Genomic DNA, 23,337 nt, shown 5'->3' with positions numbered 1-23,337 from the left:
ATATGTTTAACAATTTCAACTTAAAATTAAATAGAATCATATTAAAAATTAATATTTATAATTATAAATAAAATAAAAATTCTACCAATTTTATATTTATATCAAAAATTGATTTTCTACTCTCAATAAAATTATACAAATACAAATATTAATAATAGAACAATTATTTTAGTACTTAAAATTCATACATTTGTACATGTATATATATATATATATATATATTATTAATTGATATTTTAATTTACACTAGATAATAACATATTTATTATTTATAAAAATTAAAAATTTTGTTTAAAAAATATTCAAGCATACAATATTATATTGAATATATTAAATACACTAATTTAAATTTATATAAAAATGATTTCTTATTTTAGAAAATTTGTTGAAATAAAAATGTTAATAATGGAATGTTTATTTTAGTAATTAAAATATATGAATTTGTGTATGATATGTATTTTATAAATTTTAATATATAGATATGAAATACTTTATGTTAAGATTATATATATTTTATAAAATATCAATTGATATTTTAATTTACATTTTATAATAAAATTTATTATTTACAAAAAGAAATATATTGTTTATCAAACATTTCAAAATTTAACATTTAATCGACTTTTTTTCGTTAATGTCAAAAAGTAAAAATATTAAAATAAAAAATGATTGATATAGTAATTAAAATATAATAATTGCATATGTTTTGTTTATTGGACTTAAATAGAATATAATATAGTAATGGTTTTATGCATGTATTAATTTGTAAAATACATATATTTTATGCATGGATTATTAACAAAATTGTATGATATGTATGCATTCCATTATATTAATTGTAATATATTTCTTTATATATATCATTAAAATATACATTTCTTTGTATTTGTACCTTATTCGTGGTTATTTTGATATTAAAATTAGTATAATTGATATATTTATAGAATTTATATTTATTTTTTTAATATATATTTTCATATCTTTTATTACCCAGTACTTTAATCAGTTCCTTTGGAAGGACCCGACCCGATTGAAGAATTTTTTTCCGATCTTTGACACCTCTGCTTTCTATACCCGACCCGAGTGATGAGAGTGAACCCACCAATCACTCTACTGGGACCCCCTTACCCTTAGGGTGGATCTGAATTCTTCATAAATGAAACAGGTGGCGTGTTACACAATCACCACGTCCGTGGCCTACACAAAGATCATCCCTTAGATCATGGGATCCGCACATATGTAAAGACAGGGCCACAGTGACATGGCATCTTGCTATCCACCGAAAACTTACAAACAGGCAGTGAAGTACTGGACCGATTTCTGAGGTTGAGGATAACTCAACCAGAGAGTAGAGAAGAGTATGTTGTGTCGTTGTGATCACACGGGAGATGTTTATGGCTTTGCTTTCTTCTCCATCTCGTCTCCTTGCACTCTCTGCTAAAGTTTCTGCAAAGACCCATTTCACCCAGAAGCCTCATATATCCGCAATCTCCAAGAGAAACCAAAAGGCGTTGGAAAATGGAACAAGAGTGGTGGGTTCTGCTGCCGGCTCTGAGGAGAAGATGGAGAGAGAGGATGCCCCTGTTGGGTCCAACAGGACGGCCTTGTCGGTGATGGAAGCTCTGAGTAGGTTCCAAGGCCCCAAATGGGTTAGAGGGGCTTGGGATTCCAAGCAGTTTCCGAAAGTTGAGAAGACCAATTGTGGTGCTGTTATCGATGCAGGTAAGGCGCCATGATGGGCTCTTCTTTTAACTATCAGTGATTATTTCAGTTGATAAGATGCTCATTTGAGGCCTTTCTTATGATTTTATTTGCATGCAGTTTCTGTATGCTTCTTTTGATTTAGCATCAAATGCTTCTTTTGGACAACTTATTGGAATTGCATTTCATTTATAATTACAGAAGTTTATAATGTTTCCATGGAGGAAGAAGTCAGGTTTCTCCAGATTCCAGAACCAATGGAAATTTCATAATTTTTTGATGGATCAAATTATGATTAGTCTGAGCTCCTTGAAGATTAGTTTGCAATTTCCTGGTGTCAGAGATAAGCCTTTTAATTTAAAGATCCAAAACAGTTGAAAGAATTGTCTTAGAGAAACTTAGCATTTTTTAATTGATAAAAAAACATTTTTTTTGAATAGCAAAAGAAATGCTTTCATTAAATTAAATTTAGAGAAATTTAGCATTTTGGAAAGTTGAAATTGTACATTCACCACTTTCCTTGTAGCCTATTTTAGATGTCCAAACTTGCTGCTTGACTTGATTTTGGTGTCATTAGGCAGGTTTTCAATTACCCATCCAATGGGACCATCTGATGTAAATTGGGAATGTTATGCCATTTTATTGGCATAGTATCAATTCGTAATATAAGTTTAGGGAGTCTATTTTTAAAGTTTTTCTTGGTTTGTCTCATTTTAAATTCATTATTAGTGGGTAGCTTAGTTGTATTAGGAGCCAGACCCGTATTTAAGCATCTTGATGAGTTTATCTTAGTTTGAAAGAAACCTTAACTTGATTCCAATCAGTTTCCTAGTTAAAATTGGAGTCTGTAAAAGAAGGTTGGGGGTTTCTTCTCTCTCTCTCTCTCCCTCCTCTTACTTTTTAAGGTATGCTTTATTCTCTGTTTATAACTTCCCCTTTATTCTATTATGTGTTTGCATCTTTACCCATCATGTACACCCTAGTAGGACTTTCTCCTCCTGTCCATCATCATGTGGCCTTAGGCACTCCTTTCCTCTTGATTGGTTATAATTTCTCAAATCCCATTAGATGGGGAAAAGATTTTGGATGGCCCATGGAGATTGTTTTATGCTCTAAATGAAATTTTCTTCTCTGATGTTCTTGTCCTTAACATAGTTTTTATGGTGCCAAGGCAAGGCTAGGCGACAAGGGGGCGCCTAGGCGATGGATTTTTTTTTAAGTAATACCATATATCCTAGGGTAGTTCCCTAGGTTCCATAACCATCTTTCCTTAATAGTTATCCATAATTTTCATAAGAGAAGTATAAACTTCATGTTTTAAGTTTAGAAAACCAACATTTTATGAGAAGAAAGGAACAAAGGAAAGAAAATTCAAAAGATATAGGGACTGAACCCCTACTTTTGTTATAGGAAAAGAAGAAAAGAAAAGGTGGAAGAAGAAGAAGACCTGTAAGAAGAAAATGTGTTGATTAGACAATTTTAAGTTCTTCTCTTGCTTATTGGTTCAGGTTCTGAAATCATTGAGGATTCAATCAAGGATCAAAATTTCAATACGATACACCCTGTATCGGGTGTATTGTATTGTATCTTTGGCGCTCCGATGCACATGTTTACAAGTGTTTTTGGGAACCCATTTTTTAAAATAATATATATTTAAAAATGAAATTGAAAACCAAAGAAATAAAAAAATAGGGGGAGTATCGTTATAAGTACTGATACACCTTTGCCGATACACAGAGGTGTATGATACTTTGAACCATGGGTTCAATTAGCAATGTTTGTGTTGATTAAGCCCTAACAAATAAGAAAATAATAAAAAGAAATTAGTACATAAATACATAAAATGAGTATTCTAGTTTAATAATGCCTATTTTATAATTATAATGTCAAAAAATTAAAAATATAAAAGTATTTTATAACATAGTGCACAAAACTACTTGGTGACTGGGCGAGGCGAGCCTCCAAGGGCACCTTGTCGCCTAGGCGCCCACCTAGGTGTCACCTTGACAGCTATAGTCCTTAAGTCTTGACCTCTATGGGATGGAATGTTTAACAACTTCATGTTGTTCCTTTAGGAAAATAGAAAGTATTACACAAGAGCTGAAAATCACATTAATAGTGTAAGAAGGAATGCAGATGGGATGGCCGATACTCTAGCAAAACAAGGGGTATATTGGCAACAGTTGTTTTGGGTGCCGGTGTAACAGTTGTAACTTGTGGGGATTGGAACTGCTTCCTTTGTAATGACCAGATTTATCATCATTTTATAAAATTTTTAAATTTCTTTCTGATCAACAAAAAAATTCACATTGTTTCATGAAGCTTATATGGATAACTGCCTTTATAATTCTATGCTGGGTTCATATTCATTTATTTGATATCAATGCTGTCCATCATCTTTTAGGTAAATATTTTTCTAAAAGATAAAGAAAAGAAAAAACTTTCTCTTATGGAGGAGGGCTGGAGATGTAGCTGTTGTTACGATCATGTCATGAAGATATCTAGAGAGTATGACTGCTTTATTCATTGCAAAGGGATGGAGAACTGGTGTTGATTTCATCTGGGCTTGTGTTGATCATCTATGCCTTATCCTAACTATCTGGGGTTGGCTACATGAATCCTGCTTTGCCATCCCAACTATATGGACTGTTGACACTGCTACGGAGCCTAAAATTTGCTAAACAATCAAATTTTAAAAACTTGGAGGTTGAAGGGGATTCAAAGCTGGTTGTTTCTCAGACTACCACTAGGTGTAGTGTACCTTGGATCTACAGACATGCTCTATGGGAAATAGAAAGCCTGGAAAGGGATCTAAATGCCACTTTCGCTTGGACAAGGACTGCAGATGGGATGGCCGACACATTAGCTAAACAGGGGGTCTATAGGCAGCAGTTGTTCTGGGATTTATTGTATGCTTTTCAGGTTTCTGATTCTTGGGTGAATGGACACCCTTTCTTATGTAACCTAACCTGTCATATTTTAATTTCTTCTTGCTGACCAAAAAAAAAAAAAAAAGAAAAATCCCAACTATATGGACTCTTCTTCTCCAACAGTCATCATCATCTAAGCCATGTTCCAACTAATGGGGTTGGCTACATTAATCCTGTTTTGCCATTCCATTCTGTTAAATCCGATGTCCATTATTAAATTATGGGTGCTTAAATCATTTCTTATTACTTCCACCCAAGTCCTTTTCGATCTGCCCCTATCTTTTCTAGCCCCTTCAACTTGTAACAAATTGCATTTTCTAACAGGTGTAGTCGTGTAGATGGTCTCCTATGCACATGACCAAACCATCTCAATCTACTCCTTGGAAAATGGTTCTATCAAGCAATTTGAAAGCATGCTAAGGTGGGATGTAATGGAGTTAGAAATGTTTAGGGTGTATTGAGAGAGGGGAGGCAAGGAGTGCTAGAGGGGGGAGGGAGAGGGTGCAGAGGAAAAAGCTTTAGCTGTGGTGGGTTGCATGAAATTATTTGCATCCATGGATGCTAAAGAGAATGACATGTTAATGCAGAAGGTCATTTCCTAGATTTCTTTTGAAACAATATGAAAGAGTCCCCATATTGTGTTTCTTTGCTGATATAGATGCTGTTTATTTATTTATTAAATTGATTTTTGGGGCCTTCATTGCTTGTGCAATGAAGTAGAGAGATTCATGGATTACTGTGGCTGCCTAGCCTGCCCGTGCTTGCCAAAAGTTCGAAAGGAAGTGAAGATGGTGACCTGGAGAAAGGAAGCGAAGACTGAAGCCAAAACCTTCGGTTTCGAAAAAGGTAGATATGAGGGTAAGGAAAGGCTAAAGATTAAAGAAGAAAACAGAGCCACCGTTTTCATAATTGAGGAAGTGATTATATGGCTGTAGGTTTCATGGATGGGACGATTCTCTTTGTTAAAAAATTTGGCTAGAAGAGCGAAGTAACTGTAGCTAGGAGTTTTGAAGCTGAGATGAGAAGAAACATGAAGGGTTGTTTCATGGCGATTATGGAAAGTGGTGGTTATAATAGAAAATACTCTTATGTGTGCCAGAGGGTAGAGAGAGAGAGCAGGATGGAGAATGTTTACAGAAACCCTGCAGGAGTCTCTACTGAATGTTGATAGAAGGCAAAGCTCAAATTTTCGCGGGGGATCAGGAATCCATGATAAGCAGAGCTATAGAGATATCTCGAAGGGAGAAGGTCAAAGTTTGAAAGGACTTCAAGCCATAGTATGCAGTGACACTAGAAGTCGAAGATTGCTCTTAGATGCAGCAGAAGGAGAATGGGAGAATAATTTGATTCTGACTTCAGCCAAAGGAGTCCAAGATTGGGAGAATATCGTAGGGGCGATGGTGAAGAGATTTAACATAATGGTACTGTAAACGTTAGACCTTTTGAAGACTCAAAGGCTTTGCTATATGGAGCTGGTTAAGAAGTACTGTTCCCAAGCGCTGAGACGGTGGAAACACCAATTGGAAGGGTAATGGTAGAAAACTGGTTTGTGTCTTGTAATCAAAATAATATCTCAGAAAGTCTTCTCGAGCTTCAGTTAGTAGGGCTTCCCTTAAACTACTGGAATGAGAAAACTTTGGTAAAATTGATCCAAGTCATGGGTGGATTGTTGACAGCTTTTAATCTCCATGACCTCCATGCCGCAAAAGCAAAGGTCAAAGGTCTGAAACCTGAAGAAGTCCCCGGATGCTTAGAGTTTCTCATTAATGGTTGCTGGCTTAAGGTTTGGGTTCTGTTGGAAGGTGAAACGTTCTCTATGGAGGAAAGGTTCCAAGGAAGAAGATGTCAACATCCTTGAAGGTTGGGTTACACGTGGAAAAAAGAGATCGAGCCAAAAGTCATTGAACAATGCCCAGGCGTCGAATGAAGATGAAGAGACTCCATGCAGATCAGCCAGTAAGTCTCTGCATAAGAATGCCATTAGTTCAATTTTTTTGGAAAGTGGAGATTGAAGGGCAGGTGAAAAGTCTTATGCGGAGGTCATTAAGGGCGGAGCGACATCAACTAACCTTCTGGGTCCACAAGGCTTTTTAAACCAGAGGAGACCTGGACCTCAGAGGATAGATGTGGCTTGGAATGTCCAGTTTCTCCATGTTTGGAAGAGACAGTTCCTGCCAAAATGGAGAAAATGGATTGGGGGGAGGCGACAGTTAGGAAAAAGAATGCTAGTATTGGTGCTGACCCAGGAAATGAAGACAATGATAGGGGTAAGGCTGGAGGAAAGGAAGACTTAGATGATGATGACTCTTCTGGTGGACAGGTTGGAAGTCAGGTCGAAGATTGCTTGTTTTATGAGGAGGTTGAGATTGGTATGCAGTGTAGATCTGTGTCAAGGGAGCAAAATGGAAGGGGAGGAAGATCAGGGTGGTGGGATATAATCAACAAGAAATCGCGCAATGTAAGAGTTCACAATCTAGTTCATGTGACAAATATTTTCTCAAGAGCAAAATCAAAGATTGCTTGTTTTATGAGGAGGTTGAGATTGGTAGGTTGGGTGTAGATCTGGGTTGAGGGAGCAAAATGGAAGAGAAGGAAGATCAGGGTGGTAGGATAATCAACAAGAAATCACGCAATGTAAGAGTTCACAATCTAGTTCATGTGACAAATATTTTCTCAAGAGCAAAATCAAAGATTGCTTGTTTTATGAGGAGGTTGAGATTGGTAGGTTGGGTGTAGATCTGGGTTGAGGGAGCAAAATGGAAGAGAAGGAAGATCAGGGTGGTAGGATAATCAACAAGAAATCACGCAATGTAAGAGATCATAATCTAGTTCATGTGACAAAGATTTTCTCTAGACTTAAACTCGGTTTGGCAGGGCAGGACCTACAAAAAATATAAATGTGTGTACAGAAGGAAAAAGGTGAGGGTTAACGGGACAATTGGTACTGATCATAGGGGGTAACTGTGCAAGAGCAACCAAGACCCCCCTTTCGTTGAAGAAACAACAGGTAAATAAGGTAATTGATGCCGAATCTGAGTCTGGTTCAGCACGGCTACTACAAGAGAATGAAGTTGCTTATGAAGTTTCAGGTGAGGTGACTACCCAAAAATTGGTTGATAGGGAGGTCACAATTGAGAAAAGCTTAGTTTATTTTTCTGGGGTGGTGAGGAATTTGCTAGGAGGGCTTATGAAGAATTTGAAAGAAAAAAAGAGGAAGAGAAAATGAAGACCAAAGCGCACTTAAAAGGGATCAGTGATTGGGATGAGGAACTCTCAAATCAAGAGGATGCGTTTACAGATGAAGACTGACGTGGGCAGACAGAAAGGTTTAGCATTTTTTTAGAGTTCTTTTGTATTGGGTGATCTTTTTATCGGTGTCTGTTTTGGGTTTTATTTTTTCTTGTGAGGTGTTTATTCTACTAGGTTTGTTTGGGTTTCCTGGGGGTGCTTCTTGCTCTAGGTGATTTCTTATCACCTTCTGTTGTAATTTTCCTTTTTTCTTTAATAAATTTTCCTTTTATTCTTCAAACAAGGGGGGGGTGGAGGGAGGATTGTGTTCTGGGTGGTGTCTGTATACTTGTGGTCAGGGCTGGGCTGTCAATGAGCTGGATTAAGTGGTAAACCCACCTTGACCCATCCTTACTGTGTTAGGGTTGGGTCAGCCTTGATTGGATCTCAGTTCGGGTTCATGTTGAGGCTCTTGAGGCTGACCCATGCCAAACCCAACCCATTGGCATTGTAGCATTGAAAAATTGTAAATATAAACATAGTTGACTATAGGTGGACTATGTTATGGGGTTAGGTTCGGTATCCCATTTCATTTAGTTGGGATGGATTAACTTCAGGTTGGGTTTGGTCAAGCAAAATTAGTACCGAACCTGACCCATTGACATCCCTACTTTTGGTTGTTTTTGACTAGGTTCTTTCCCTTTTTCCTGTCATTCGCTATATTCTTTGCATTTTGTTTATGCCTTTTGCTTGGGATGCAATACTTGTATAAACCTTTTATACTATTTTTTTTCCTTGGAATACATTTTGGCTTTTACTATCATTAAATAAATAAATCCAAAACTTGACAATGGGATATGATGTAAGAATTCAGGGAAGCTGTTAAAAGACTCAAATGGCTAAACTCCAATATGACTGTAAGGATTTAGTGGCAAAGGAGATCAGCCAATGGAATAGCTGACTGCTTAGCTAAACAAGGGGTGCATGGTGCACAGCCCACCTGAATAGAGCTGCAAAGAAGCTGGAGGCTGGAGGTTTCATGGGCTTTATAGAGATTTCTAGTCGAGCCTAGGGGATTATAGAATCCTTTTAGAGTCATCTTTAAGAGTATGGAGTCTTTTGTGTGTAGAGTCTTCTAGAGTTATCTTGAGTATTCATGTATTGTGTGGAGTTTTCTAGAATGATGTAGAGAAGTCTAAGGTCTAGAATGCCCTAAGATTATCCTTGTAAATATTTGGATAGAGAGTATTCTAGGAAGATGCCTAAAAGGTTCCATTTGAGGAAGTGGAACATGTGGTTGATATGAGGAGGTGAAAAGTGCAATCTAATGGCTAGGGTAAGGAGGTAGAAAATGGATGGTTAGGATTGCACCTAAAGGAGGTGGGAGTTTCTATAAATAGGACCCCTCCCCCAATTTTCAAGGGCATCAAAGGAGTCCCTCCAAGAGAGTAAAGTGTTCAAGGGTGAGTCTTACATCCTTATCTTTGAGCTAATAAAGAGTGCTTTTGAGTTAAAACCCTTGTGAGTGAAGGAAGGTTTAGAATCCATCATATGGATGGCCGAACCATGCAAGATGGCTGGGCGAAATTTCAAAAATTTCCAATTCTCTTAGGAATTGTATTCCCTAAGTTTCGAAGAACAACATTTTTTCTAGGATCGGTCTTGCGCTGAACCAGACCGGATTTGAAACCAAACAAAGAGGGAGATGTATACCTAATATGGATACCACAAGTGTAGATCCCAAGGTGGAAGTTCATGCCCAAACCAGTCTTAAAACCAGCTTCCATTGAAGATGGCGCAACTTTGATCTTGAAGCCGGTTCAGCAACGCAATTTTCAGCAAAACTGCAATCCAACTACTTGGATCGAACTGGGGAGGTGAGCATGAAATTTATTTGAATTTTTCTTGCAAAAATTAGGGAAAGAATTGATCTTTATTAGTTTCAAAAAATGTAGTTGAACTAGGGTTTCTTGGGAGACAAAAAGAAGAAGAGAGAGAGAGCAGAATTGACAGGTGTTCTAGACCAGTTCACCCTCTTCTTCTTTTATCTCTTTATGGAGCACTTCTCCTAATCAAATTAGGAGATTATCCAAATCTTTATTTGGGTCTGGACTCTATTAAGAGATAAGTCTTATGCTCTTAAGAGGATGGGTGCTCCATACCCATTTCCAAACCCAGATTCGCCCCATGTCACATGACAACTTAAGCTGTCTTGTGACATCTTAATTAATCATATTAATTATGGGCTTTAGGCCAATCAGCTATATGGCTCATGACCCAAGAGTGTTGCTTGGCCAATTTAGGTTTGATTTGTATGGCGTTGGACCCCATAATGACCTCACATAAGCCCACATGGGTTCGGCCCAGCTTCTGTGAAAAGGCCTGGTCAAATTCACTGCTAGATGCAGTGAACCCCTGAGCACATCACTATGGCCTCAAAATGGGCCCAACATTTACACTTAAATGATCCTTGAATAATCCAACCATCCTATGAAGACCTAAGGATAACGGACTTAAGTAAGATAAAGCCCTTCAGGTAATCAGTCCTTTATGGTCTCTTAGACTTAACCTCTCAGCCCATAATGATCAAACACTACCCGATAGGGAAGGACCTCTCCCCTGGCTGCAAGGTGTAGTGTTACACTCTTTGCTCGGATGGATCTCGGGAATTAAAACCTTTTGCAAACATTTATCATAAAGCATAATATATATATATATATATATATATATATATATATATATATATATATATATATATTGCAAAACCAAATCTCAAACATAGTTGAAATCCACTGCCAGCAGTTTAGGTTTCCATCAGTGAGAGTGCAAATCCGATCATTCACTTTGTCTGACAAAGGGGACAATCCTATCTCTATGAGTGAATTCTCAGACTGCCCCAACATACCTAGGTTTTGACTTGTAATGGATCTCACTGATTGGCATATCAAAGACAACCCAATCCGACACCTAGTGCAGTACCATAATCAAGTATAGGGGTTATGTGTAACTTTCCAGTTTTGCCCATCAATCTCCAAGGTCCATGGCATAACTGGAAAATGGTCCGGATTCAGTGTTTCAACCAAACACAAACTACATGTGCTTCGGGTCTAACCCTATCAGCTGAGACAAGTTGCCCCAACTTCTTTGGTAGCACATCAGTGTCAGCCTTGGCAGGATAAACTCCCCAAGTCTATCCAACAGTTGAGAACATTCTAAACTAACACAAGTCTCATAAGTGTCTAGTTTAAGGGGTAATTTCACAGAAACATATCAATATCAACATGAAACAATGATGTACTTTTATTCATTTACAATAAATGTATCTGTACATCAAACTAATTGGAGCTAAGGGCATACATTGTCTAACAATGAGTTCTATTGGAGACTAGGTGCATGACAATGGGCAGCATTTGTTTTGTGCTCAATTGTAATCTGATTGAATTTTAGGTTGTATCTCACGTCTATTCTAGGGAAGACTCATTGTATTGTTTTATGATTTGAATTTTTTCATCTATAAAAAAAAAAAAAAAATCCAAAACTTGTCTTTTGCTTATTGGATAAGATGTTTTGTCCTTGCCATCCTTGTCATTATATATTTAGTGTAAGGGCATGTGCTATGTATGTGTGCTAATAAAGGGTAAAGATATAAATTGACATTATATAATCAAATTTAGCTTTTATGATCTGCACCAAAACCAAAGCAAGTATCCACTTTATAATAGTATAGATTATTGTCCATTCCTATCTTTTTATTTGGTCATCTTTTCTTTCTCAGAATTAATGGGTTCAATTTGATAATCTGTTGCGTTGAGTGCCTGTTGGGAGGGTTTTCGTGCAATGGCTTCTAGTGTCACAAGGTAGGCCTCACATGGAAAGCCATGGAACTATGTTTGGTGAAAAACCTAGAAAGCCCAAAAATGCTTACATTGAGCTGAGAAATCGACTTTCTGCTGAAGCTAGTTTTGGTAGCTTCTTCTAAGCTTCCTCATTCAATGCATCTTAATTAATGCTGAAGCCCTCCCAAATGGGCCCTAATAAGGGTAAATTGCAGATTACTACCTTGTACTTTGGGGCTAGTCTCACTTTTGTACTCTAACTTCAAAACGTGCCTCTACAGTACCTGAACTCTTGAAAATTGCCAATTTAGTACTTGCCGTTAGCAGTCCATCAGTTATCTGTATCATGTGATGACATGTGTGACTTAATTTTTTTTAAAATGCCAAAACTACCCTTTTTAATATTTTTGAGACCATTTTATCTTGATTGTCTTCTCCCATGACAACAAGAATTACTTGTCTTCTCCGGAAACAATGGTGGTCTAAAACCTCCCTTTGTTATGGATTGAATAACTGAAAAAGGATTACAATGATGGTAGTCTAAATTCCTCTTCTCCAGCAACGACATTGTCTTCTTTGGTGATGTTTTTCCGTGTAGTTTCTCCAGCGGAAAGCAATACTTCTTTGACATAAAGGTTAGTTCATAAAGTGAACAGTTGTGCCCAATAGCTGTGAAAGGGGATTTAAACATGGCTATTTTGGCCATTCCAAAATTATGCTTCTCTCACCTACTCAAATCTTGAAGGTATTTGTGTCCTTTCACATGCCAACTGATGCCAGTTAACGGTTTTGAACTAAACTGGCAATTTTAGAGAGTTTCAGGTACTGCAGTGGCATGTTTTGAAGTTCAGGTACTAAAGTGAGACTAGCCCCCAAGTACAGGGTACTAATCCACAATTTACCCTAAGATTTAAGATATACTTCTGGTAAATCAGTTCTTGATGAACTGGTTAATTGGAAATTTGGTTGAAGTTTAACCTGTTTGATAAATGCGTTTTTCTTTTCTGTTTTTTTTTTTATTTTTTATTTTTTTTATTTTGTTTTATGAAATTGGTACTCAGCTCCACACAGAAATTTGGATTTATCAATCCAGTGCTTTGTTTGATATTCTCAACTTAGTTATGTTCCTAGATCATGAGCAAGCTTTTAAAGTTTTGGATTTTGTTGTTTTTTCTTTCTATTTGATAATATTTATATTTCCAATATTTTATGCAACACTTGATATGCCAACCCCAACACTATGTTTCTGATCCTTGTTTTGAATTTTCAGTTTTTGGCATTACATATTTTATTAATTATTTTATGGTATAAGAAATCTTCTTACCATGTCTCTTTTCCTTGTTTCAGAATTTCTATTGGATCTTTTAATTACTGAGAGTATTAAAAATAACAAAAGGCCATTAGTGTGGTCGTCTGCTTTCTCATTTGGAGCAATGACATGGTTGAGTTCTGCACAATTGGCATATTCCAGTGAACAGATAAGATCTGACATGGTCTATGAGATTGGAGAACTTTTTGAGTTGGGCATTCAGCTCACTTACTTGCTTCTACTGTTAGGATTGCTTGGGGTGGGTACGTTCTTTGTGATTCGTCAAGTTCTTGTTCGCAGAGAACTTGACCTTTCTGCTAAAGAATTGCAGGTAAGCAACTATATTTGCTTTTCCATTATCAATAATGAAAGTTTGTTCTATTTTTTTTTTCTTTCAACTTTGAAAAGTGCTATGGAATCAATAATACAATTACTCGTGTAAAAATTGGTTTTCTTTTATTTTTATTAGCAACAACAGTTGAGAGCCTTACTAATGTTGTAAAAAAAATGATTTTCATATTTTTATCAGGGTAATATTTGAAATTTTAACTGTTAAAGTTGAAACACTGAGTTGGTGCTGACATGGCACTGTTTTTTCTGGGAAACAGCAATGGAACCCAACATACCCTAATAATTAATTTGACAATGGATATGGTTTTAAACAGAATGGAATGGCGAAACAGGATTCATGTAGCCAACCCAATATAGTTGGGATAGGGCCTGGATGATGATGATAACATCAATATTTTAATTATCTGGTAGTATTTTTTCACATGCATTGTGGATCTATGGATCCATTTTAATCCTTATTGAATCATCCATGATTTTTTTACTATTTAATTATGACCTAGTCTCCACCTGTTGCGTAAATATGGAAAAGTTTCTTTAACTTTTCTCTTATTGTACCTTAAGCTAGGAGTATTAGCAAAGGGTGCCTTTTCTTTTCTGTTCATGTTGTTTTTGCATTTTTTTTGATCAGCAACAGAAAGAAGACATTGTTTTGCAGTTTCTATGTTTTTATCTTATTTCTCTATTTTTGGAATTTCAGGAGCAGGTTCGTAGTGGTGATGCTAGTGCCACCGGGTTGTTTGAACTCGGTGCAGTGATGCTGAGGAGGAAATTTTACCCAGCTGCTACAAAATACTTGTTGCAAGCAATTGAGAAATGGGACGGAGATGATCAAGATCTTGCCCAAGTATGACAAAACGTTGCATCTCTCAAATGCGGTCTTGGGGGTTAATATTGCTTGAATATATAATTTAAAAATATGAATCACATACTTGATGTAAGAAGGATATCCAACCTTCCTACAAACACTTTGGGCGGGGGGGGGGTGCTCAAAATAGGGCACTGTTGTAAAAAGAAAAGAAAAGAAAAGGGAAGAAAGCTAGAATGATATGGTTTAGACCTAGGAGTTGGGGATAGGAAGATGGGGGATGATTCCTGGGAATGGTTTAGGATTGCAAAGGAAGATTAGTATTTGAGTGAAAGGATTTTAGAGAGAGGAAATGTGCTAAAATCTCTGCATTCAAAGAATTTTCAAGAGAGGACTAAGAGAATGAAACTAGAGCTAAAGTTGAGAATGAAACTAAAGAGCCAGACTTTCAATCTATAGAAGTTGTAAGCAGTGAAGATAAGAGGATGTGGGCCAAGAGAATTTAGTAATTGTTGAAGGAACTTCCAACATCCAGGATCAGCTTGAGGTTAATGATCAAGAATAAATAGAGAACAAGCAAGTTGAACAAAATCAGGTTCAAGATACAAATGTGCTGATTGTAGTAGATCTTAGTAAGGAAGTAAGTCATGACTTTACCTCTCAAGTTCAACTGGAATCAATTCAAGAATTACAAGCTAACATAGCACAAGTTCCACCAACATCAATAATGGAAGAATTCTAAGAGTTCTCTGAAGAACGAGTAGCTGAACATAGAGGTGGTGGGTCCTAAACTAGAGATTGAAGGAAAAGCTCTGAATGCTGCAATTGAGATTTTGAATATGAAAGTTAAAAGTGATAAGCAAGGGGGGATTCAAAAAGCTAATTGTTATAAAAGTTAAAAGTGATTGATGATTTTAGTGTTCAAAAAACTAATGTTATTGGCAAACTCCTCCCACAGTTCATCAGCTATGCCATGTATGATGTAGTCTCCAGTAATTCTGTTCAGTTTTGGGAAGATACTTGGGCAGGGGATATTCCTCTTAAAGTCCCTTTTCCGTCTTTGTTCTCTGTTTCTTTTTATAAAAATGAGGTGATTTCAAAATTCCTTCCTTCTGTGTTAAACCCATCGGCCTTGACTTGGGATTTTGGTTTCCGTAGAGGGTTAAGGGATGAGGAAATCCAGTGTTTGTCTAATTTGCTTTGTCTCCTTAAAAAGATTTGGTTGGACCCCTCAAAGCTAGATAAGAGGATTTGGGCCCCTCATACAAAAGGGTTTTTTTTTTTTTTTTTCCTGTGGTTCCTTTTACAAGTCACTTTGAAACTTGCCCTCTCAATAGGTTTTCCCTTTCAAAGAAGTTTGGTGTAGGCCAGTTCCCCCTAAGGTTATGGCTTTATGTTGGGAAGTGTGCCATGGGAAAGTTAACACTATGGATAACCTACAAAAGGGAAGACCCTTTCTTTGTATCTCACCTAACTGGTGTACTCTTTGCAAATCACATGGTTAGGACTGTTACCACTTATTTTTATCTTGTAGTGCCACTACAGAGCTTTGGGTTTGGCTTTTCTCCTTGTTTGAGTGTAGGTGGGAGATGCCAGCAGAAGTAAGCATGTTGTCTAACCCATTTACTCTCTCTTGGCCCCATAAAAGAGGAAGAAGAATGTGGAGGTGTGCGAGAGCTGCTTTGATATCGATAGTTTGGGGAGAAAGGAATGCTAGAATCTTCCAAGAGAAGGGGAGGAGCAGCCAGGCCCTAAAAGACTGCATTTTGATTAGGACAATACAGTGGTTATAGACTATGGAACTGTTTTACCAATTTTCCTTTAATGATTTATGGAGGAACTGGTTAGCATTTGCAAGCTATTCATCCTAAAAGGAAAGGGTCTCTACAAATTGGGCCCCCCTCCTCAAGGTTTTCTGAAGCTGAATTTTGATGGGAGTAGCCAGGGCAACCCAGGGCCCTTTGGGATGGAAGGTGTCTTGAGAAATGAGGCTGGAGAGGTTATCCTTCTCTACTCTGGCCCATTGATCATTGGGAATTCTGTTAGGGCAGAATTGCTAGCTGCTATGCAAGGGGTCCTCCTTGCAAAAGAATTCGGTGTGGAGCAGTTGCTGATTGAAGGGGACTCTAAGGTAGTGGTGGAGTGGTTAAATAATCCGGTGAACGTTGTGTTGGGTTACAAGAATGAGCTAAAGAAATACAAATGGTTGACAAGGAATATGACTGTTACTGTACAGTGGGTGAGGAGATCAGCTAATGTCTTTGCTGATAGATTGGCAAAACAGGGCACAACTGAGGAAACACTATTTTGGGCCGAGCTGTAATTTTGTATTAGTACACATGTACATTACTTAGATTCTGTGTTTTAAGATTTTATGTGCTTCATGTTTGGAGAGGTGGCATCTTGCACCTTCCCAAGGGACTGATTATGTAATTTTTCTGATTTAATGGAAATATGATATTTTATCTATAAAACAAACTAATGTTATTGACGATTTATTGAAGAAGGTTACAGAAGGCAGTGTTTCAGACATACATTTCTGTCAAGATCCCTTTCTAGCTATGACTGGCATTTACTTACAGTCCAAGTGTGTTTAAGTAGCTATGGAAACTCCTTTTTCCATTGAGCTATGTCAACTTTTCATCCTCAAGTTCTTCAAAACTCAAGGATGGGTATTTTTGAGTTGAAGGAGAATGATGCAGGAACTGAAGGACCAAAAATGGAATTTTCTGATTTTTTTTTTTTGTATTTCTATATGTTTTGACAGCAGGGATATTTTCATCATTTTGGCCAGTCCCATGTGGTCTTGGGCCAAAGCATCTTGTTCCTCTACTTTAGTAGGGCTTCTCTTTCAATTTTTTAATTTATTTGTATTAATAGGTAGGAAGTTATTGTGTTTCTTGTTGCACAAGATCAGGAGTGGCAACTTTGTAATTATGATGAGCAGTGATTCCTACAAACCCTAGAGTGACTATAGGACCCTTGGAATGACTTCTTGGGGTTTCTTTCTCTGTTCTCTTTCTCTACCCTTTCTCTTCTCTCTATACTTCTCTATTTCTATGATTCTATCTTGTGTTAGTTTTGTTCTAGACTTGCTGCATCACTTCTTTATGAGGTGAAGCCCATGATAGTCTAGGATTAAGATACTAGTGTGGAGATTTGAGAGTGCTAATCATCAGATTTTGGTTTGCCTAGATATTTTTCAAGAATCAATTGGTGCCAAGGAACGAGTTGGGGATGGCCTCAAGTTGGACCTTGTAGGTGGTAATGGAGGAGGGATTAGTAACTCTAGTAGTACTAAAAGTAACATATACCTCGTAAAATTAGAATTACTGAAGTAAGTGGGTGCTAGACAAGATGAACAAGGGAAAAATATTAGGACTTAATGATCTTCCAATAGAAGTGGGGAAAGGTATGGGGGAGGTAGGTTTTTTATAGCTGACTAAACTATTTAGTAAGATGGTGAAAACAAAGAAGATGCTGGATAAATGGAGAAAGCGCATTATGGTGCTTATATTTTAAAACTAAGGCGATACATACAGTTGCAATAATTATCATGGTATTAAACTCATGAGCCAAACTATGAAACATTGGAAGAAAACAACTGAACAAAGGTTATGAGATGAAAACAAGTAAATCAGAAAAACAAATTTGATTTATGCTGGGAAGATCAACCATGGAAGCCATCTTTCTATTGAAACGAATGATAGGAAAGTTAAGAGAGAAGAAGAGAGATTTTCATATGGTATCTATTCATTGGTCTATAGAAAGCATATGATAAAGTCCCTAAAGACTCTTTGGTCTGTATTGGAGCATCTGTATAGCGACAAGCTTCCTCCTTTGTAACATGCAGGGGTTCCCCCCCTTCTTTGTATATCTCCTCTTGTTCCCCCCCCCCCTTTTTCTCTCAACAAATTCTGGTTAAATTTTCTCAAAAAAAAAATAAAAGAGTAGGAATAGAACATATATATGCAATGTAAATTTAATATGGTAGGATTGCAAAGCAAGGTATACTTAGGATTGGAGACCAAGAGATAATGTGACCCCTTTTGTTACCATGGTTCAATAATTCATAATAAAGGAGAGATTGAGAAGGATGTTGCTCAGAGGATTTGGGCAGGATGGGCAAAATGGAGTGGTAAAAGGAAAATTCTATAAAACAGTTATAAGGCTGATGATGTTGTATGGAACAGAGGCCAGAGTGTTGGACTGTTAAGAAACATGTTCAAAAAATGAGTGTGGCAGAAATGTGAATGCGAAGATGGATGAGTAGTAAAACTTGAGAAGGACAGATCGGAAATGAAGTCATTTGAAGGAACCTAGGAGTTCTGTTGGGTTCAAGAACACACCATCTGAAACACTACTCATGTGCTTCCTTCTTTTTGGCTTTGACCCACCCTTCTGATAGTTCTGTTGGGAAGTCTTCTTGGAAAGAATTAATACTTGTGATCTTCTTCAAAGAAAGAGACAAAATTGGTGCCTTTCCCCAAATTGGTGCATCCTTTGTAGGGATGATTGTAAGACTTGCTACCACTTATTGATTTATTGCCCTTTTGTTCTTTCTATTTGGGAATGGTTTTTCTCTTTGTTTGAGATCCCTCCACCAAATGTTCAAGGTTTGTTCAGTTCTTCATTTGTCAACTGGAGGAAGAGAACTCTTTGGAGGTGTACAAGAGCGGCAGTATGCTGGACAATATGGGAAGGAATCAAAGAATTTTTTCAGACGAGGAAAGGAGCAGATAAGCAATCATTGAAGCCATTACAATCAGAGTGATTAATTAAGTCCTTTAGTAGTTTTGATAATATTTCCACAAATGACCTGCTTCAGAAGTGGAAGGAGGTGGCTGACTCTTGTCTTCCAAAAGCTGTTATCAGTCCAGTTTGGGTCATGCCTCGAATTTCGATGGTAGTAGTGAGGGGAATTTGGGCCCTTCAGGTATTGGAGGCGTTTTTTGGAATGAGGAGGGAGGAATTATTGCCACCTCTACTCGGGGCTAATAGATGTAGGAGACTCCTTGAGGGCAGAAATCTTGGCTGTGATGGAAAGGATCCAAAAAGCCAAGGAGTTGAACATAAGAAGATTGATTGTAGAAGGGGATTCTAAGTTGGTAGTTAACTGGCTGCAAAAAGATGAGACTGGCATTGCCTTGACAACTATGCTAACAACTTTATTTAATGGACCCTACATAATAAATTAAAACGACACCCATGACTAAAATTTAAAAGATTAGTTAAAAACAGAAGATTCCTAGACTCAAACTGTTGAAAGATACACTGTGTTTACTTAGTTTCTTGCTAATTTCTCAGTTGGATGTTTAGCTTCTTATTGGATCTTTAGTTTATTGGGCTTATGGGCCCTTTGGACCTCATCTTTTATTTGTCATTATTGCTGCCTAATCACGTACATGATTGTAATTTTATTCTCTTTATACCAGTTAATATAAAAGATAGTGGGCTGCATCATGGCACCCACATTTGGAGTGGTTTCTCTTCTAATTTTCTTTTCTATTCTTCCTCCTGTATTCCATTCCTTTGCTATTGTTCATCTTATTTCTCATCAATTACGGTCATTTTTTTTGTTATTTTATAAAACAACTCTATCATTAGTACCACTTGGATGCCTTTATACTCATTGTCAACTGGCAAATGGTTAAATTAGACCTTGGACTCTGCATGATCTCAAGTTCATTCAGGTTGGATATCCTTACCATCTGACCAGTTGTCTAGTTATTGAATTATTGCAGGTCGTGGTAAACAATCCTGGAAAACGAGGGGTGGGGGTGTTATAAATTTTGGCTAGGATTTTTAGTATTTATATCATTATATGGATACTATTAGGTGAAACATAGAAAAGGTGAGCATTGGGTGATCAAATTAGATGGATTGAATCTGTGCACCAAAGGATGTAAACATAAATGAGATAAAAAATATAATTTCGTGATTCCCACAACTATATGCATGCATACAGACATAATATATACTCAAATTTATTTAGAAGATGGTAAACATGGTTGTAAGATAAAGCTACATCAGACTAGGTGGTGACCTGGACAAAAATATCATGCCAAGGTGGTGTCTTAGGCTCTTAGCAACTTCAGTTTACTGTAGCATGAAAAGAGATTTTTGCATTGCATATCAGAAGCGCAGTACTAACTTTAACCCTCTTGTTTGGTGTAGAACCTGATCATTGTAACATTTCTGATGGTTTCTTTCTCCTCCCAAACATTCATTAGGTTTACAATGCTCTTGGTGTCAGCTACATCCGGGATGGGAAACTTGACAAGGGAATAAGTCAGTTTGAAAATGCTGTGAAACTTCAACCAGGATATGTCACAGCTTGGAATAACCTTGGTGATGCATATGAACAGAAGAAAGAGTTAAAGTCTGCTCTAAAGGCATTTGAAGAAGTGCTCCTTTTTGATCCTAACAATAAGGTTGCACGGCCTCGCCGTGATGCATTAAAAGAACGTGTTAAGATGTACAAGGGTGTTCCTTTGAAATCAAAAAAGGAACGCTGATTTTTACTAATCAACAGACAACAAAGGGAAGAGGTAATTTTTTCACCGGCAGTCTGTAAATTCAGAAGCATGATTGAATTTTGACTTTGTATTTCATTTGTCATAGTTGCAATGACCATGGTTCTATATGTACAAGATGGCCAAGAGTGAACATGTTAGTGAGACTAGTAGGCAGGTGTGCAGAAAAAAACAAAGTATTCTTACAGAGCATTAGGGCATGTTTCGTATTTCTCATTGGTGCCATTCTTTGCTCTTTTGCTTAAGCAAGTCTGTAGTTGGGTCCAGTGTTTCTGAAGGAAACAATACATGTAGGATTGGAGGGGAGTTTCTTGTGCATACTTGAGTGCAGAAATGTTGCTGCGCAATGCAATCCTAGGAAAGAAAATGAGGTGATCCCTCTTTACATTCCAATTACACTGTAATACTGATTAAATGAAGGCACTCGCACATAATTGGCTGCTCTTTACCGTCAGGTTGGTGGAAAATGCATTTATGCTCATAACAAGATAGCTTGGGTTAATGTGCAATAGACTATTTTTTTATAGGCAGAATTCTATTAGCTCGATGAAGAGTATTACATAAAAAGTCTGAAATAATAGACCAAGTAAAAGTCTAGGCAGAGATAAACCCTGTGTGGCAATTAGATGAGCAGCAACATTTGCTGTCCGTCGAGCAAGAATGAAGGTTAGATAGATAAAGGGCTCTTGCAGGCAGTAATGATATGGAGCAACCGCCACGGTGGATGGAGACCATTCATCAACATGACTTTGAAAATACTAGAAGCATCACCTTCAATAACAACGTTTGATAATTAAAGCTCTTGGACTAAAAGTAAAAGTAGAACATGAAAAGGAGCCAAAGCTTCAGCCATGAAAATTTTTACGTTTAATAGGCAAAGCTCTTGCAAGAAGAAAAGTACCAAAATGATTCCGAATGACTAGTCCAACAGAATCCACACCAAGTTTAAAAGCAGCACCGAAAGACTTAGGCACCAATCAATTTCAGCATGCAATAGAAACGTTGTTGGGCAAAATTTGAAGCCTTTATAACAGGATTTTATCCAGATAAACTTTTAAGAGGATCTCATGGTCCGTTTGGTTGAGTGGAATCGGAATCCCATTTCCATTTGAGGGAATGGCCATTCTCTCCCCCTCCCTTGGGGGAATGGGATTCTCCCATTTGAGGGAATGGCCATTCTCTCCCCATCCCTTGGGGATAAGAATCCATTTCAGCCAATTTCAATTCCTATTTTGATTCACATCTGAACCAAACGGGCAGGGGGAAAGAGACCATTCTGATTCCAATTCCAATAGATTTCGATTCTGATTCTGATTCCGATGGACCCTGAGTGTTAAAAATCAGCTAGTGACAGTTAGTTCATCCTGATTCTTAAGGACAATTTTACCCATCTAATTCTGTAATTGAATTATTGATTGGCTGGGCATGTAAAATACTTAAATGCTCAAGTAGACAACTTTTATTAATGATTAGTAATGGTAATATAAAGGAAATCTAATCGTGATGAATTTAAGAGAAATATAAAAGAAGTCATGGTGAATTTTAGATAATTTTTAAATTTGGTATTTGAAATTTAATAGGCTATGAAGAGCTTAACCGTTTAAAATTATTGCAATTGGCAATTAATACATTGAGTTGGTTAGAATTAATAAGTTGTTAGAGTTTGTGCAAGACAATTTAGACTTGCGTGATTGTATTAGTAAGTAGGCAATTAATATGCTTGTTTCCACTAATCCACTTTAAACTTAAAACTTAAATGTGACAATTGACAATTAATAGATTGAGTTGATTAGATCATTAGAGTTAATAAGTGGTTATAGTTTGGGCAAGACAATTTAGATTTTGCCTGATTGTATCAGTAGGCAATTAATATGCTTGTTTCCACTAATCCAAGCTTAAAATGTGGTAATTGGCAATTAAAAGGCTAGTTAGGGCTTTAAATTGCAATTGATACATATTCTATACCACCACTATAGGTTAAATGGCACCGGTAATAGGTCATCACAACAGAATTGGGATCACCTGTCAACAAAACAAGTTCCAACAACCTAATAACATCTGACACTGCACATCTTGCTATAAAACTGGGGCCATTAAAAAGTGGATGGAACCCACCATATTTATGAAATGTATGGTGTCAGATGTTGTTGGTAGGGTATTGGAACTTAGACCTCAGGTGATCCTGACCCATCACACACCAAAGCCACATGTCTCTTTTTTAAAAATTGATATGGTTAGACCTTAGACCTATACCAGATGTAAACCTTGCCTTCGCTATAAAAACCCATTTGTGGAACTTGACATCCATCCCAAGCAGTGGGCTGGAAAACCCATTTGGGAAGTTATTTTCACTGTTTTCAAAACTGGATCGGATTGGATGGTCGGACTGGAAAAATCGGGAATCGGTTTTCGTTTTCCTCCAAAACCTTTTTTTCCCCAAAACTGTTGATTTTGATCAGTAAATCGCTGAACTGGCTGATTAACCGTTCGAACCGTTTTTACCATTTTTCAATTTTTTAATTTTTTAAAAATCATGGTTATTTCACATTCAAAATGGCCAAGTTCTTTACCATTTGGGTTTTCCTTGTCTTATTTTTGCTCTCAGGTCTATCTTTAAGCTACTTTTGAAGTTCGAATCTGG

At 37.1% G+C, this 23,337-nt stretch overlaps 1 protein-coding gene across 1 annotated transcript; it reads left to right on the top strand.

Annotated features, from left to right (window-relative positions):
• The first annotated feature begins 1,277 nt into the window (after positions 1 to 1,277).
• LOC104609062 (Tetratricopeptide repeat (TPR)-like superfamily protein) lies at positions 1,278 to 20,905 on the top strand. Its single transcript, XM_010275265.3, has 4 exons — positions 1,278 to 1,722; positions 13,043 to 13,335; positions 14,053 to 14,199; positions 20,394 to 20,905. The coding sequence occupies exons 1-4, from the start codon at positions 1,389 to 1,391 to the stop codon at positions 20,676 to 20,678; spliced, it is 1,059 nt and encodes a 352-aa protein (XP_010273567.1). The 5' UTR covers positions 1,278 to 1,388; the 3' UTR covers positions 20,679 to 20,905.
• Positions 20,906 to 23,337: the final 2,432 nt, after the last annotated feature.

The sequence above is a fragment of the Nelumbo nucifera genome, chromosome 8 (assembly GCF_055504915.1).
Source record: "Nelumbo nucifera cultivar China Antique chromosome 8, China Antique-T2T, whole genome shotgun sequence".
NCBI classification, from domain to species: Eukaryota; Viridiplantae; Streptophyta; class Magnoliopsida; order Proteales; family Nelumbonaceae; genus Nelumbo; species Nelumbo nucifera.
Note: the sequence above shows the minus strand (reverse complement) of the source record. Positions and strands in the feature narration are given on the sequence as shown.

What these genes read in the sequence shown, in the direction of transcription:
- LOC104609062 (XM_010275265.3), top strand. Translation starts at nt 1,389, where the DNA reads ATGTTTATGGCTTTGCTTTCTTCTCCATCTCGTCTCCTTGCACTCTCT. An exon ending in TTTCTGCTAAAGAATTGCAG is followed by an intron (nt 13,336 to 14,052) that starts GTAAGCAACTAT and finishes TTGGAATTTCAG; the next exon opens with GAGCAGGTTCGTAGTGGTGA. An exon ending in ATGATCAAGATCTTGCCCAA is followed by an intron (nt 14,200 to 20,393) that starts GTATGACAAAAC and finishes AACATTCATTAG; the next exon opens with GTTTACAATGCTCTTGGTGT.